General features: G+C 38.1%; 1 protein-coding gene across 1 annotated transcript; it reads left to right on the plus strand.

Moving 5' to 3' along the window:
* Window positions 1-28: 28 nt before the first annotated feature.
* Window positions 29-15375, plus strand: GYG2 (glycogenin 2; the record flags this gene model as incomplete). Its single annotated transcript, XM_080361872.1, is given in 9 exon segments — window positions 29-181; window positions 184-218; window positions 7579-7753; window positions 9023-9185; window positions 9781-9907; window positions 10508-10730; window positions 11868-12008; window positions 13179-13289; window positions 15214-15375. Coding segments are annotated over 9 exon segments (1290 nt in total).
* Between the last annotated feature and the right edge of the window lie 3268 nt (window positions 15376-18643).

An 18643-nucleotide genomic window follows, 5' to 3' on the forward strand; every position in this document is an offset into this window, starting at 1 on the left:
CAACCCTCCCAAATGGTCTCTGCCGCTAATGCCGCTTCTCTGCTGCTGCGCAGGAGCCCCTGCGAATGTAATTCACCTACCACTGTCTTCAGCAGGAAAGAGGCTAATCCCATTTCGCGATTTACCGGCCCCGCTGCCAGCAGGTGAGGCGGCGGCAGAGGTGGGCAGCGTGGGCCGTGCCCCCGCCCGGCTGGGCCCCGCCGGCCGCAGCATGTCCGGTGAGTACCGCGGCTCTGCCCGGGGGACTGCCCTGGCCGCTCGCAGCACCCCGCTTCGCTTGTCTTCGGCTGCCTCTCCGGGGGGGCCGGGCTGCACAGGTCGGGTCCCCCCGGGGCCTCCTCCCGCCTTGCACCCCGGTGCGGGTGAGAGTCTCTGTTGCTTTGCGCTGTGCTGTAATTAGTGGTCTCAGGTTAGGAATTAAATTGTTTGGCTGGTGGGATGAAAGTGCTAAACTCGTTTATGTATTCTGCTTGTGCGGACAGATTGGCCTGCCCAGGCCTCTGGGCACCTTCCTGCAGAGTGACAGGCTGGGGTGGAATCCTTTAGCCTGATCCAGAGATCCAGAAAAGCCTTCCTTGTGTCCCTTCTTACATAGCAGCATTGTCATTTATTCAAAGTTATCTGTAAAACCATGAGGGACTGGTTTAGGGCTAACTGCATGGGGTGGATGCAGGTGGTGTTTGATTTCTTCAGTGTGCTCACAGAAGTTGGGTAACAGCCCCCCAAAGTTGGCTTTGTTGAACCATTTGAAGGGTGTCACAGACATACCTTCCTTGGGCATTTCGCCTGGTGAGTCACAAGTTTGAATTCATGTATGTGACACCTCAGTACTGGGGGAAGATGCAGAAAGGGAGTCTGCAAAATAGAGGATTAAAGGATCCTGGATTTTTTTGTTTGTTGTTTGTGGGTTTTCTGTTTGTTTGCTTTTAAATTTTGGAAGAAGTGTAGAAAGACTGGAAACATCTAACAATGTATCAAGTCCTTTGTGCTGTCTTTAGATTGCTTAAGCAATTACTCTTTTTTTTTTTTTTCCTATCTAGTATGTTAGTATTTTGGGACCAGCTTTGAGTGCTATGCATTATGCTTATTTGCGTATTATAATATTTCTGCATTCTATTTTTCATAAAGATTGTTTGCTATCTGTCAAATAACAAAATTGTAGGTTCTTGAAGCAAAATGTAGCTGTTCTCAACTGAAAGATATATGGTAAAAACTACACAAAATGGCAAAAAAAAAAAACCTGCCAAGATAATAGTTGTAATCCTGTAGTAAAATTCAGTGTTGTTTTAATACAGGATAATATAGAATCTGGTTTTGGATCAGGCAGGACTTCAGTAGACTAAGGGAAATATTGCATGCTGTCAAATGACAATTTATATTCTGTTATAAAAAGGTCTGTGTAAAGGTGTTAGTTGTGCCATCTTCACAAGTAATATAAATGTTTCTACTATTGGACCCAAACTGAAGAAACATGGGAATTCTGTTCCAAGTGCTTCCAAAGCAGTTGTGCTGGGTCAGAAAAATTAGAAGGCCTGTAGTTTGCTTTATCTTTGCCTTACTCTAACACATCTTCACTGAGATGTGGTTCTAGGGGAGGATGCGTAGGAACCTACGTTTGGGAAGGGGGAGTAACAAAACTATTGCTAGAGAGCGTGATGTGAGTTGGGGCTGTGTTATGTCATTGTCGCTCAGGCTTTCAGAAAGGTGCTTTGGGCTTGTGGGGCACGGGTCCAGACTGCAGCCTGCCCCTCCTGCAGATTGTGTTTATAGTAGAAGGGAGGAGGTGGCAGAAATGCAATGGATGGTACCAGGGAGGAATTTAAGAAAACAATGAGACAACATTTGTTCGTATGAATGGCAGTACATAGTGGGGACCTAACCTGCCTGTTGGAGGATTTTAGCTGTTGGTTTACATAGGATGTAAATGGTTATATGCTTGTAGGAAAGATGTAGTATATGAGTCTCTGGTCTCCTATTGTGATTAAGTGGGCATTTTGACAAATTACTCTAGGAGCCATATCTAGAGCACATTTCTTCTTCCTCTTTCTATCAGAAGTGAGATTGAAATATGTTTTAAAAGCTATGTCTAGTAGATTGTGTAGGAAAAAAGACCCTACTTAAACTTGCCTTGAAGCTGGCAGGTGCATGTGTTTCATTCAGTGTTTGTAATTATGAGTCACTCCTGATTCTCAGTGGATACCTGATGTTTGTTCATTCCCTCTCTCTTTTTTTCTTTGAACATCAAAGTGAGCACCACCCTGTCTGCTTGCTGGTGCAGATTCTAAATAAGGCTTATAGCTTCCCTAGAACTGGTTTTTAGGCCTGTTGAAGATTTCTGCCTCTGGCAGTGTTAGAGGTACTACAGCTATGAGTAAGTAGCATGAGAAGTTGGCGATCTTGGCTAAGAAAACTGTAATGAGTTTCACATAAAATCGTGCTGACTGTGGTGATTCACATTGCTTTTGCTGTCTTTTCTATGTGACTACCTGTAGGTGCAGAGCAGGTTCTAAAATAAAAAAGTTACCTGCTTGAAAATCTTCAGTTTGTTCTGAGTAACTATTGTTAGGTGTTAAAACTGAGGAGCCTCTGCTAATGATAATGATTTCTAGATGTGCATCTTCATGTGCAGTGTGGTAATCCAGACAAGAGAAATTAGCAGATTTATAGTTTTAATGTGATTCTAATCATACAATTACTTTTCTCCTAATTTACTGAGTCAATGCTGTTAGCCATAGGGTTCCACAGCTTGAAAATGATTTGCTTGAAAACTTAATAGTGTCCATACTAGGTGTTTTCCATGGAAAAAAATCTATTGTCATCCAGCACAAAAAAATTGAAAGTGCACTTGACACTTAAAAATCCAGTTGCAATGAATTTTAAATACCTACAACTTTGGCTTTCAAATATAAAAGATCAAATCTTCTTTTGCAGTTTAAAGTCAGTGAGTGAAACCCTGTATAGACTGGAATTAATGTAGCATTGTTCTTGATTTCATTTATATGGGAATTTTCAGATAAACAGTTTACCTTCACAAGTTTATATGAAAATCTGATCCTTAGTTTTGAGTTATAAAAATTAAACATTTATATATAGTGACAGATTTCCAAAGAACATTATAAACAAATCAAGTCAAGTAACACTTCTTTCTCGACAACAGGGATTAGATGAAAGAACAAGTAATTGTAAGATCTTTTGATTTTAAACCCCCTGTGGATCCTTAATGGATGGATTAGTGATGTCCCTGTAGGATTTTAAAAGAGCTAGGATATGCTCTTCTCTTTGCACTAGAAATATTTTAATATCGAACGGCTTCAGTCAATATTGATTATATGTTTAATTATCTCTAATTATTAACTCTATTTAGAAGACCATAATATGTATCCCACCCCAGATTCTCAAAAGAGACAATGAGTTTATTTTCTGTGTGAAGTATCAGGAAGAGTTTCTTAGAAGCTGTATTGTTCAGCAGTTTGCTTCGTTGTGGTTCTGACCACTTTAACCTGAGAGGTGTAGGGCATGAAAGCATTTGTAGGATGTGGTAGTTTGCTGAACTATTTGATGAGTAACTTCTGTATTTTTAGATGTATTACTTGTGTGGAAATTCAGCTTCTGCAGCTAAAAGAATTTGCAGAAGCAATAAGAAGATTACGTGTTCAGTTTTGTGGTTGTTATTTAGAACAGTGTTTTGAGATTTAAACTCACACTCATTTCAGTTTGCTTTTTTTATTAACCTACCTCCCCATTCCTCTCAGTAGTTGTTTTATTACCTTTGTTTGGCTAAAGATGCCTGTTGCGTAACACAAAAATGCTTCTCTTTGTAGACTCTTTGTGTCTTTTGAAATAATTTTATTGCTAAAGTAGCCTTCAGTGCTTTTTTGCCTTTTTTTTTTTAAAATGTATGCCTATATTTATTCATTTAACCTTTTGGAAAATTGCACTAGGAGCAGTTCACTTGCACAACTTTCCTTCTAAACCACTCCATGTAAGCAACTCCTTAGGAATTGTTTTCTATAACACCCTTAACTTGCTCAAGCCGTTATGAAAATGGGAGATTTGAAAGCTCCTGTTTTCATTTGCTTCTTCTGGAAATAGTGATTAAAAATATTATTGGAGTTTGCTTAGCTGAGGCTAGATGATTCAGTTTTTTTGGCCAAGTTTAACACTACTTGGCTTCTTCTGAGGTGCAGGGACCCTTTGCAGTGTTGGCAAACATAAGGTTACGTGCTTGATTTGAACTCGAGTCTGGCTGGAGATGAGCGGGAGGTAGGGCAAAAAAGGGGGAAGAAGACTGCACGCTAGTGTGTCTTTGCTTTGCTCTGGATGCGGAAGACATGAAAAATGAAAACACTTAGTACCTGAGAGCTTGTCACTGGAACCAACCACAGTTCATTGCATACCTCAATGTCACGTTGGAGGTTTAAACTCATTCGGTTTGGCAGCCTCTGGCTGAGGCAGCCATGAGGGCATTTGTTGACTTCTCTGCAACTAGTTCTGTGAGATTCTTTCTAGTGTCTCTCACAGAGCCTGGAAACTGTATGACAGGATGTTTTTGTTGTTGTTATGGTTTAGTTGTTTTAATTTATTCAGCGTAATTGCTTGTCCCTTAAGATGATGGTGCTTTTAAACAGGTAGTTCAGAACAAGTGTTTATTGAAGATCTGTAGGGTTCATTGGAATTTCCCTCAACTGCATGACCCACTCATCTTGTTCTGGTTAATTTTTGCAGCCTAGAAAGTTGGGCTCTTCCTTCTCCGAGAAGGCTGCTCACCTTGCTGAATAATAGGTTCTGGGTCTCCTCAGGAGAACCGTGATAACAGTGGTTCTGTCAGAGGACTGAGCTGAAGAAGCAGCCCCTGGTGATATTGCCACAGGCCTGGTATCTCTACCAAACACATTATGTCTGCTATTGTGCAGCAGTGTGCATGGCTTGCTTTTTCTTTGTAGCTTTTTTCCATGTGTGTTTCCTGACAATGAAGAACACTCCTAATTTTCTTGGAGTTACTTGAGGTAGGGATCCGTAGCTTCTGGGAGGTGTACCAACCTTCATAGCAATTTCTCTGGATTTGTTCAGGCAGCAACAGCTATGCCAGTACAAAGAGAACACAGCAAAGAATAATGCCTGTTGAATTGATTCAGTGGGTTTATGGAAAGAAGTAAATTTTTATGTATTTCTGGCTAGTACTTAGCATCCTATTTGTATTTGTTTTGTTTTGTTTTTTTTCTTCCTAGCTTTTGACACTGTATAAACAGGAACACTTTCCTTATCACTCGTATTATACTCTGTTAGTTCAATGTAAAATCTAAATATTTACACATCGGCTCTTTTGATTTGCATTATGTTTAGGCAATAAGACTCAGGGAATTATTTGTTTAAGGCTAGTCCAAAAACTTCATACCTGTAATTAGGTAAGTCAGGCAAACAAAAAGAAAAATTTCAGAAACCCACATTCTGCAGTCACATTCACTGGATTTCCTATTTAGATGTCTCTTTTGGGGGTGTTTAAGATAGGAAAAAGCTTATCACAGGAACTGCAGGTTGTTATAAGCCACAGCCTGTTGGTTAGCTGGAGGATGGAGATTGTGGGAACCTGACAAAAGAGCTTATGTTAAAGCTGTAAAGTGACTCTTCTGAATATTTGCTCACAGTAACGGATCAAGCCTTTGTGACCCTCGCTACTGACGATGTGTACTGCCAAGGTGCTCTGGTTCTCGGACAGTCCTTGAGGAACCATACGACATCTAGAAAACTGGCAGTATTAATTACACCAGAGGTTTCCACTGGGATGAGGTAAGGACTCATCTGTTTTTGGAGGTTGATAATGTGGAGGAATAAACAAGAGCATGAAAGATTTTAATAGGCTTCCTGAGGATTTCACAGCATTATGTCTAGAAGTTCCCCCTTGGCTAGCAATTTCTGAGAGGAGTCTCAAGTAACATCCATGACAAGATCACAAGCCTTATAAGAATTTACTTGCAGAACTAGTGCTTGTGACTGGGAGTTTTCTTAAGCCCATAATTCGAAAAATAAGCTCATAGTTTGGGAACTAAGGTATTAGTGTCTTGCTTTTGAGATGAAATAAGGGCACTACTGTTTCTTTCACTGAACTGTTTGTCTTTTAGAAAGAACAAGATAAATAACCACTTGTGGCATCAGAACTCTCTGAAAACCTTAGGGGCTCAGTTTCAGATGACTAATATTTTTAAAATATTGGTGCATGGTTATTCTGATGAGAAAGTAATTTATTTTTGCCTTTTTTTTTTTTTAATAATTTTCCAATTTGGGTTGCGATTCTAGAGGCACTACAGAATTGCATGTACAGAAATCTCATTAGATTTGCTGAACTCAAGCCTTGTTATTTGGAGGACTGTGTTCCTTGTTAAAAGGAACATGCGATGTCATAGCTGCTTAAATTCTTAGTTCTGCTATGGCTTAAGAAATGTGCAAGCTCCTGATTTCTGTATGCCATGTGGAAGTATTTACAAAGCATCTGGCTCAAGAAACATATTTTCCCATTTTTGCTGTGATTAGGTGTACAGAAATCTGGTTTTAGGGTTTTTTTGAAGTATGCATTTTGTTAGAACACTGTAGCCTTCCTGAGGGAATACTGTATACGTTGGACATATGGATGGATACTAAGTCCATCAGTTTTTTCATGCCCATTCAGTGGGAGAAAAAAAAAAAAAAAAAAAAAAAAATTTAAAAATAAAAAATTTAAAAATAAAAATTAAAAAAAATATTAATATATTTTTTAATCAAGGACAGCTTTTAAAAAAAAGTACATCGCTGAACTATACTTCTAAAATTCTATACCTACTCTTAATTCTTTCCCAGTTACAGCTATCCGTTGAAGATCAGTCAAGCAGAAGCTGATGACTGAAGTCTAGATAAACAGTACAAGTTCTTTTTCTGTGTTTGTATGACATCCAGGACATTTTAGTTAATAGTGTAATGGAAATAAGTAAGCTGTGTTTAAAACACATTCTTTCTTCTGTCTTGAAGGAAAATTACCTACTGTGGTATTACCTATAAAGTTCCCATGAAAGATTTGCACAGAAAAAAAATGTCTTCCTAAAAGTCTCATTTGAGATGATTTGTACTAGTGAGCAAGTATATATTGCCTGTTTTAAAAGATGCAGTTTTGAAGCTGTGTTTACTCAAGCATAATAGGAACAAATGACTATGCTGTCAGTGTGTGCCACATCCTGTGCAAGGCACAGGGAACGCAGGGTGGTGCTGGGCCCAGGAACAATTGTGCAGGGTGAAAGCTGCTTTAATTTCTGTTGGTGTTTCCATGGGAGATAAAGTAACTGAAATAAGGATTAGTTTCTCCTCCATACGACAGCTGTCACTTTTGAGATGTGCTGGCCCTGTAGTGGAGACAGCGATGGTTTGTGGCCTGATTGACAGCTGTCACTTCAGCAGACTGTTTACAAGGGCTTTTCACTTCTGACTTCTCAGTCTAACCAGTCAATCTTGCCTTCGTTATTGTCGTAATAAATGTGCTGCTGTGTGTCACTGTCTTCATGCCAAAAGTGACCTCTGTTGTGCCTCTCTCAATCCCGCTGCTTGCTCTGGTAGGTCTGTCCTCCGCAGTGTGTTTGACGAAGTAATTGAGGTGGATGCCCTTGACAGCGCTGACTCTGTCCATCTGGCTCTGATGCAGAGGCCAGAACTGGGTGTAACCTTCACGAAGCTTCACTGTTGGACTCTTACTCATTATAGTAAATGTGTCTTCATGGATGCAGACACCTTGGTGAGTAGAGCGGGAGCTGTGGAAACATTTGTTTCTGTCTCAAAGACTTTGAGTGTGGGATACTTCCTTGTCAGGCAGCCTACAGGCCTATGAAGTGACCAGATTTGCTGGTGGTCACAAGGTCGCAAGACCTCCAGCTGGCAGGTTTTGGCAATGCTCACAGTTTGGTGGCTGCATAGAAAGAAATGATGTTTTGAGAGTAGGCTCAAGAATGTCCTCAAAAGTGATCACAAACACACTTTGTGCAAATAAGCTTATGACAGATGTTTAAAATAGTTCTCTCTCCTATACTTTCACTTGGACTTACTCTGGTCAGGAAGGCAGGCCAGTTTTAAAAGACAAAAAAAAAAAGCTCCAGAAACTTTTTTTTTTAGGAGATGTAGAGATAAACATGGCCATAATTTTGACAAGGACAATAATGTCAGCCTTCCCCTACCCCCTTACATAGCTCATTTTAGAAGAATAGGATGCATTTTAATTTGATAGGGTTGTATTTGAATTAGAAAACAAATTAAGTTATTCTTCTCAGGGGATGAGGAGGGGAAGCTTATGATTATGATTTCCTGTTTAACATTGAAGTTAAAGGAGGAAGCAAATATTTATTTATTTAATTCAATTAAGTAATATATCTCCTAAAAGAAAAAGAATTTCGTCTCCTGCTTTTCACAGTGGCTTAATTACAGATTGGGTCCAGACTTTCAGTGACAGCACAGCAGTCTTTCCACCAACTTTAAAAGTGACCAGGGTCTTAACCTGATTTTTCCCACTTCCTTGTGAAGCTTCAAAATCAAATCAAAACAAACCTCTCAGCTAAACTTACATTAGAATAGTTGTAACAAGAGCCAGTTTTTCTGCTACCCATTTGGTCAGACTGTTGTGAACTCAGATTATTTGGATTCCCAGCTTTCATTTATCTCTTTTGCAGTTACTGAGAATACTGGACTATGGGAAGGCGAGCTAAGGAAGAAGGAAATTGTGTGATTTCTTGGTACATTATAATATTTAAAGGGAACTTCTGGAGAGTCTCTGAGGCTCATGAAGTAATTTCACAGGGCATGTGCTTTTATCAGAGAAATTAATGTTACCTTATTATATTAAAAATAGAGGTCCTGACCTCTAGCATATTTTGCATTGCCACTGCTTTCATGTTCTACAAGCTATATACTTTGCTAAACTAGCAATTTACCCCATTGGTACTGATCTATCTACTCATGTTCTAGAAAACATTTGCTCTGATGTTTTTTTTCTGTTTGTTCTACTGTCCCTAAGGTGCTTTGCAATGTCGATGAGTTGTTTGATCGAGAAGAGTTTTCAGCAGCTCCTGATTCTGGCTGGCCTGACTGCTTTAACAGTGGTGTATTTGTGTTCCGACCTTCTTTGAAAACCTACAACCTGCTGCTCCGGTTTGCTGCTGAGCATGGCAGCTTTGATGGTAAGTGGCAAGGTGTAAGGGTTGAAAAGCAAGATGTTAGATTCCTTCTCAGTAAGCTGGTTTTCTGTAGTTTCCATGCTATCTGGCAGAGTGGAGGAAGGCAGGAGTTCTTTAGGCTTTATGGAATTGTGCCCCCCCAAAAATATAAGGTGCAGACCTTTGTCTCTTACACTGTACTTAAGACTCACTGCCTTATTGTGGATGGTGATTCCCAGAAAAATGCAATGAAGGGACATCGTGTCCAAGTTTTGCTCAGTAACTTTTAATTTTGCTGTCTGGTTTAGGAGAGAGAAATACAGCTGATCTTAAGTCTTCTGCTCTGAGGGACATCAAAATCAACAAAAATCAATATCAACAAAATCAAAATCCTTTCCTACTCCTTTCTTCATATATTACAATAGGACTCAATTTCCCTGAACTTTCATCGGAGTGGATCAGGTATTATTCACTTGTACCTGCTCATGTGGCCACATTGTCAAGTCCAAGTTGCGGTCCTGTGAACACACCAGTCTCACTCTCATCTTTGGATGTGAAATTTTGATGTGAATTTGAGCATATGCATAATTATTGTAATACTGTTTTATATCTTCTTTAGGAGGTGATCAAGGCTTGTTGAATAGCTTCTTTAGCAACTGGGCAACAGCAGACATTGGCAAACACTTACCCTTCCTCTATAACTTAAGCAGCAGTGCAGTATATACATACGTTCCTGCTTTCAATCAGTAAGTAGTAACACTCCTGACTGACTGTAAACCCTGTAGTTCGTTAACAAACATTCTATTATGAGAGAATAGTAATGGTGTATTCTGTTGATCATACGTTAGAATAGTCACAATTGGTCTTATGTAAAAGTCACGCAGTAGAATCTTAAATGCAATATGAATGTTTTGCATGTGGACACAGAGAGAGTCCCAGAGTTGGCTACATTTTATCGCATGTTGTTTCAGAGAAGCTTTTTCTCATATTTGAAAATATGTATATTACTTCAGCATTAGGTTCTGATAGCTTTACTTTGAAAGTTGTTCCCTTCTTTTCCAGTCAGCTCTATGGGAAATAGATGTGTGGGGTTTTGTGTGTGTGTTTGTTGTGTTTGTTTGTTTTTTTTTTTTTTCTAATTTATTTATTTAAAACCATTTCTTATTCCGTAAACTAAAATTTGTGCTAGTCATTATATGACTTCAGACAATGCAGTTATAGAAAGTTTTCTGGCAGAAGGCAAGTTGGATTAAGGGTGTTATGACTTACTCTTCCAGTTGCGCAAAACAGTCTTACTGGAAGGTGAAAAAATTTCATGAATAGACCTGTATGTTTAACCTCTACAGTTTTGGCAGAGATGCTAAAGTTGTTCACTTCTTGGGAGCAACAAAGCCCTGGAACTACAAATACAACCTTCAAACAAAGAGAGTTATGCATGATGGCACCACCACTGGATCTTTTCATCAGCTGTCGTTTCTGGCCCTCTGGTGGAATATATACAGTGCCAGTATATTGCCTTTGTTAGAAAAGTTCCAAAAGATGGAAGAATCAGAAACGGAGGAATGCAAGGTAAACTAATAAGGAGTTAATGGGAATACGCTGAGATCACAAGAAAAATTCTGAGAACTATGAATTGGCTAGAGGAAGGAGTTACATGAGCAAACATCATATCTGTTGGTTGGTAGGAGCAGTGATTACTTCTAGAAATATCTAAATTAGCAGTACTGGCTTACCAAATACTTTTCCCAGCCTTCTTAATTGATGCGAAGTTTGTATGGGAATGTATGTATATTAGATTCTGCAAATTAAACATGAAGTGTGTTACAAATTATCCCGAGATGGTGATAATCTGGCTATGAAACAAATAGACTTTTGACTTTTTGAAGCTAAGTTGATGTAGACCATCAAACTAGCTCTTGAGCTGTAGTAAAATTTACCTTTTTGGAACTGCATTATGACTTGTTTTATGAGGGTCATAGCAAATAAATCTATTTTGCAAGACGATGTTAATTATGTTTAGGATGTTATATTCAGTACTTGTATGTCACCAAGTATTATTTACTGAGCTCTTTATGCTTTTTTTTTTTTTTTTTTTTCTTCGAAGGAAGTGATGTGTGGTTTCCATGAGTATAATTAAAAATCTGTTGATAAATAGATGATTTCTTGGAGACCAGGAGCATAAAGTTATGAGTAGGACAAGTCTGATTTTTAAAATTTTCTATCCAGACATGACAATTTAGATCACTTTTATGCATATGTAATTTTTTTTTTGATATTAGATTGTTACTATAACTGAACTAATTGCATAGTCTAGTAAGATCAGTTGGACAATTACCATCAACCCCAAAGAGGAATTTTGTTTGTTAACCTCATGACAAATTGGAAAGCAGAGAAAGGAATGGGTAGTTTTTGATCTCGTACTTTACCATGTTTTAATTTATGAAAAATTATGCAGTAAACATTTCAGCTATATAACATGAAGGTGGAAATATCTGTTAGATTTACTTCCTGATGGTGCTGGCATACTCATGAGTGCAAAAATCCAAACTGCAGAATGCTCTGAATCTGGGGCTACAACATTCTTTGAATTTATTTTCTTATTACTTTAATGCTGAAATCCCTGTAAGAAAGTGAAACAGTTGTAAATAAGATACTGATTTCCTGCAAAATTGTATTGCAGTGCTGAGATGTTCTTGTTTTTATTAGCACACTTTCAGTGGAGTTGAAATTACACTGAAAAAGATCAGTCCTCTTGTGGCCAATTCACTGCAAATGCCTGAGGTTCCAGAGCAGACACATGAAACATATCCCACAACATGTTCACCTGAGGAAGTCGCTTTCACAGCTGTAAGTATGTGAAGTTACTATATGCAGTAACAAATGGTATACTAAAATGAGATTTTTTTTAAAAAATTATGCTTCTAATCTATGAGGTTCTATCTTCTTCAATTTAGCTGTAGCTGCTGAATTTTCTTCCTAGCATCAGAAACAGTCTAAAGAGTGTTTATTTTCTTTAATCTTTAGTCACACATGCATTATGTGTCTGGAGGATTAAAGAGTTTTCATTGAATTTTACGAAGAGATTGCTTATTGAAAGTTGTTAGGTACTTAATAAAGCGTAATATAAAAATATATGTTACCAAAGGAATCTTTTGAGTATTAATACTCTTGTGAATTAATATATTTAAAATAAAAATCCCTTCCATCTATCCTGTGTAGAAATTATTTGGTTTATTTCCAGAAGTGTTGACTTGGAAACCTGTTCCCCAAATTTCTCTGATTTGGACAATAGAAATCATAAGGTTCACTTAAAGTAGTGTCATTTGAAGTTAAATTTATTCTTTTAGTTATTAGGATTGGTATATAAGAATATCATATTGATTAGAAATTAATAGCCTGATTCACTTACTCAGGAACACAATAATTCTGCTTTTCATTGCTTAGCTTCAGTAGTCTTGTGGGATTGTTTTGGTTTTTGTAGAAGAGACTTCAGAATGGGGTCTCTCTCCTCATTAATGTTTGGTTGATTATTTGAGACAATATTTTTGGGGCAATCTATTTTACCTCCATTTTGAAATGCTTTGTTCTGTTCTCTTTCTATGCATATAAAAAGCTCCTGAGTTACAGAGCAAGCTACAATCCTAAAATGAAATTTTTCTTGTTAAATTTTTGCCTCATGAATGATAGGCATCTACTGTAAGCCAGCTTTCTAGGCTGTTTCTGTAGTCACTGAAGACTGACAGCCACTTTGAACCTATTTTAGGATGAGATGAGCTGCCCTCTGGAGGTACTTATCCTAGGTTGATTATAGTAGGAGCGTAGATGCAATGCCGTTTTGATAGCTAAAGCTGGGCGAGATGAATTTTGTCCTTGGTGATAATGAATTTTGTTCCTTTTCCTCCCATCCACTGCTTTCCCCTGCCCCAAGTCTGGAATCGATTTGTATTGTATGAATTCTCATGATAAGGAAACTATGAAAAGATATTCTCCTAATAAAACCTCATTGACTGTTTTTAGCAACCTGTGTGTGAAGTTGAGCAAAGCGATTCTAGCGTCCATCTCTCTGAGCATGACAGACCTTCAGAACAACTTGTATTTCATCCTGTGGTTCAGGAAACCTCAGAACTGGTACATGTAGCTTTCTGCATGGTACCTCTGTTGATAATTGCATGAATTTCTTTGCTATCAACATAATCTTGAGAAATTGCAACTAATTGTGAGACAATGTGCCAATAAATTCTTTAATCTTTTAGCTATGTAATTCCTTAACTGCTACCAATACTAGGGTATGATGCCTTTCTAGTCTTCTTTTAAAAATTTCTAGTTTTTAAATGCATATTTTCCTGTGCTAACCCCCAAGTAATACATGCATGGTGTTAATTTTAGCTCTCTAGTACTACTACAAGCAAAACTATTTGGGGTTTTTCATTCTGGTTGTGGTTTGGTTTTGGTTGGTTTTTTTTTGGTTTTTTTTTTACCTGCTAAAGTGATCTTTCCAAGCAAGTGGAAAAGGAATGTACAATGAGTCAGGCATGCAGTCTAAGCCACTAGGTTTTCCTTTATGGTCTGGCACTGCGTTTATCTGCGGGCAGTATGACAGCAGTCCCAGACCTGTTATCAGTGGGGGTGACAAGGTTTCAAGGGGCTGTATCTTGTACACAACACAGCCATGTTTCCAATGAGGCCTTTTGTGTGGTTGTGAAATACTACAGTGAAATACTCTAAGACTGAGAAACAAAACTGTAGCTTTCATGCAGCCAAGGGTGTATGGGCCCTAGCTAAAATTCTTGATTTCTAAAAACATGATGATTCCTGTCTTGTTGCTACTGGCACCCTAAGCTGCTGTTAAAGCTTGCCAGTGGTTAAGGCATCTTCAGGCATTACTGCAGTTTTGTGTATACAAAGCCTGGAAAGTAAATACCAAGTATTCTTGCATATTTGCATATAGAGGGAGAAAGCATGCCCTTCAGAGTGTTTATTCATGTTTAAATTCATGTACAGAGTGGGACCCAGGTGGAGATAGATATGGAAGGATGCAGTTCCCTGAGCATATCCTGTCATGTTGGCTGTTTGAAATACCGTACCTGGTCTTCAGGTGCAGGTCTTGTGCAAGTCCTGTGTATTATCTGCCCCAAACTGGCAGAAGTAATGGTTATTCCAGGACACTTAGACAGTTTAAGCCACTAATTCCTGCCCACTAAATTATATTCTGAAACATCTTTATATTGAATTTGTGAGGACTTCACTGGAAGGCCATTCTGGTTGATATCAATTTTGTTTATTACATGAGATGAGTTGTTTGCCTTGCAGCCTCTTGGAGTAGTACTGAAAGCAGGTTTTCTGTAGCATCCTTGATTAGTCCTTGTTATGTTTAATCTTTATTATTGGTTGTAATTGTTTGGATATTTCAATTTAACTGGCATTGATCAATCATGGAAACAAGTTTTCCTGTTACGTGGTTGATCAGTAATAATGTATTTTGCATTTGTGCACCTATGATAACCTGGTCTTGAACCAGGATTCACAATTTTGGACTGTCATTCAAAATTAATTTGTTATTGTTGTAGTGAATAGTGTCAATCTTTATAAGTAATGCACATGGGTTAATGTCACACACCTGAAAGATAATACCGATCTCACCAGAGATCAGATAAAACAAGTGACCAAAAATTGTAGGAACTTGTATTCACATGAGAGCCTGCTGAAGACAGAATTTGCACAGATGTATGGTTACAATTTATTGTAGGAGATATTCCACTCTAAATAGGCCCTATTTGTAATATTTTCATAGTGTTGTTGCTGAGTATGCCAAGGTCTGAGCTAAGACAAGTAAAATAAATGTTTGCTGTGTTCAAAGATGCTATGGCAAGTAGCAGAAGCATGGGAAAATGAGATCACATTATTAAGACAAGAATAAATGTTTGGTTACTGTTTGTCTTATTGTTTTAATTGAGACTGTACAAAGGAGAAGTTTGACATTTAAGGTCTAACTTTACAGCACTGAAATGAGAAACAAATGGCTGTTTTCCCACTGTTCTGCTTCTTCTCACAGAATGAGGTCGCAAATTCTGTTTCGGAGCTGTCTATTCGCTTCAAACCAGAGGAACCAAGTCCAGAAGATGAACGGAGAAAATGGGAGGAAGGGCGCATGGACTATATGGGGAAAGATGCTTTTGAACATATCAAAAAGAAATTGGATGCATTTTTACATTAAGATGGAGTGTACTGTAATGGCCGTCACGATCTGTTTCTTCTATAAATTCAATCCTTGAATACTTGGCTGTCTTCATAGTTTATTTGACACCAAAGTTAGAGGTAGATATAGATCATTGTATATTTTGCAGGAAGATTAACAGATACAGACTCTTGTTTTTTAACTATTAAGTGTGCCTCATCTTTATTATTATGTGGGTCTCATCTTCATTATTCTCCCATAGTGCCTTCTGAAGTATAATGAACGGTACCCTCTGAGTTTGAACTCTCATTTATCACTCCTACCTGTTCCTCCCCATAGCATTCTACAGAAACGTGCATGAATGTGAAACATTGTTGGAAGTTGAGATTATTTCACAAATTGAAATTATTTAAAAAGTACTTCTACCTTTTAGAAGATGCTGTAAAACTGTTTAAATGAAAACCTTGTTCTTGAAAGCAAATTAACACTTTCGAGGGCAACCATAGGTGTAGACTTCAATATGAGAAAAAAGTGAGGAGATGAAATCTTTGCCTCACAGGAGTCTGTGGCAAAACTTTTAAGTATACTTAGGATTAGAAGAAATTCAGACTTTGTCTTGGATCACTGGTGGATGTTCTCTCTATTTATAGGAAGCTGCTCAGCTGTATCACCAGCATGAAGAAGAGTGATGTAAAACTCTTAAAATAGACTGATAATGTATGATAACCTTTTATACTGTTGCTATAGGATACCATTGATTTTTTTAATTATTGTTAGCTTTACTTGCATATTCAGAGTTGCTTAGAGGAAGAAATGCTGACACTATGGTGTAAGCCTTCTGGTGCTTTATATCAATTTGTTTACAGTACTTTAAACTGCCATTAACAATAGCATTCTTCTCCTTTAGCATGGTTGCCCCCGATTGCAGGCAGTTTGAGTGCAACTGAACACACAATTGGCACTTGTTTTAGTAAACAGGCCCTCTGAAAATCTTTTAAACAATAGCTGTGTGTGGGAGCTAATAAATCTGTGAGTGTAGTTCCAGAAAAATTTACTGATGAGACTCCATTATGTTAAGGATACTTATGGGGGATTGCTTTGTGAATCTGGGTATTTAGACTAATCTCAGCAAGTTTGTTTTAGCAAACAAGGAAAAATAAACACTTTGAAAAAAAAAAAAGAAGCTTGACAGGCATACTAATATGGTAAGAGATTTGACACAATTATTCATAACAACACTGAATATTAGAAGAAGAATTCTGCAGTGCTGATGCAGGACTTGAAATATGTTTCAGTCTTAATATGTCACCAATTTTTTTTACAGATATACCTAATGAAATAACTTGAGAATTCTGTTTAAAAAGAAATGATGTAATGTTATGCATCAGAGGGATTGCTGTGGATGCTAGAGGACAAAAGGCAGAGTAGAAGAGGAAGAATTTTTGCCTATTTTTTCTCTATCAAAAAGGAAAGGGGTGGGGACAGGGAGTAACTTGCACAAATAAGGAAACTAATGAACTATTCAAAAGGTCCCTTAAAGGAAGAAAAGTGATCTTTGACTATTTTAGAAGTAATTTCTAATATTTACAATAGTGGATTTCCTTCTACTTTTGTTGGGTATTTCTGATTTTATCTAGTTCTTTATTTCTCATTTATTCTGAGCACTCTCAAAGTGGGAATCTCTTTGGTGGGTCTGCTGAATTCAAGCTTCTAGTTCAAGTCAGATGTTTGGGGTCTCCAAAGTCAGAGAGACATGTCCAGAAGATGATTCTTCTCAACTTCTCCATTGATCATAAAGGGAGCCTGGGTTACCTGCCTCTCCTGGGCAGGCAACCTTCACACCTTAACACAGGTAAGGTGAGTTCTGCCTCTGGGAGTGTGTGGCCCAGTGCAGCACTGTGTGGAGGTCACAGCAGCTGCAGTGTCACTTTTAGACATGTGGCATTTGATCTGCTGATTTATCCTCGTTTCTTAATGAACTCGTGCACTTCTGAGAAAGTTCTCTGTTTTATAAGCATTATTGCTATGTAATTCAAACAGTTTTTGAAGACTATATAAAACTGTAGTCAACAATGTGAACTCATGCTTCATACAGCTGTATTTTTTACTGTAATGACTAGATTTTAATGGGCACATTAATTAGATTATGGGAGAAGAATTACTGATGTGAAATCACTAACTGAAAGGTTTTTAAATGGACATATGAATGTAGTAAAAGGAGCTGTCATGGAATACACTTGAAAGCGCTAATATGTAAAAAGGTACTGAGTGTGGATTATACAATGTTTTACAAAGAAATGTAGTACATTAATATAATGGAAATAAAATTGAAATGGAAAGGACATATGAAGTCATGTGCTTATCAGGTGGTGTAGAGTTACAGGTTGTTTATGTTGGCTAGGGAGTATTATTTGTGACTGACTAGTTAGTTTAATGCTTTTTAATTTTATTAAATTGCTTTTGGGACATTAGCACTAGCTTCTAAATATAATTGAGAGGTGTGACTTATAATTATTTCTACAGACATACATAATTATAAGCTTTATGATCTCTTGAATTAGCACAACAATAGTTGGCTTATTGTATTTTGTGGAAAATTACAGCTGTTGTTAAAAGCCCTGCCTGGGTTTTTAGGTGCTGTCTTCACACACAAAAATGCTGAACTAGTTACAAGTAATGTAGTGTCGTAGTGGATTCTAGCACAATATTGTTGTCACTGGGGTGTGAGAAGGGACAAGAATCTTGTGAGTGAATCCAGAATTTGCAAGTGCTGGGCTTGGGCCAGCACTCTTTGCTCTCACAGACACTGTTCAGGAATTTCAGGGCCACGAGCAACTCTGGGGGATGTTATGTGCTGCATGTTGCCATGAACCACAAGGCTGAGGCTTGCTAAGTTGAAACATAACTTGGAAAACAAACCTCACAATCTTCACCTAGAACTTCTTCCATGTTAAAGTGTGGGATGGCCGCAGGTATTTTTAGGGCAAAGCAAGTTGAGAAATGTGGGCTTTTGCAGCATGGTTCCTCTTTAACCAAGGCATATTTTCACTTTGGCAATTTGGAGGGCACTGTAGAATAATAACGCCAAGGAAATGTAAAGTGGAAAAAGTTGCACAGTAAAATGAGAACCACGGAAGGTCTTTTACCTGCTTGTGTGCGTGTGTGTGTGCGACTGTGAGATTCGTCAGTGTTGTTTAAGCCCCAGTGACCTGAGAAGCAGCTGTAAGGATTTGGAAAGGCCAGACTGTGACCTGTTGCTGTGTGGCAGGCTCTGTGTTTAAAGAGGAGAGCTTGTGTTTAAAACAAA

The sequence above is a fragment of the Nesoenas mayeri genome, assembly GCF_963082525.1.
Source record: "Nesoenas mayeri genome assembly, chromosome: 1".
Taxonomy (NCBI): domain Eukaryota; kingdom Metazoa; phylum Chordata; class Aves; order Columbiformes; family Columbidae; genus Nesoenas; species Nesoenas mayeri.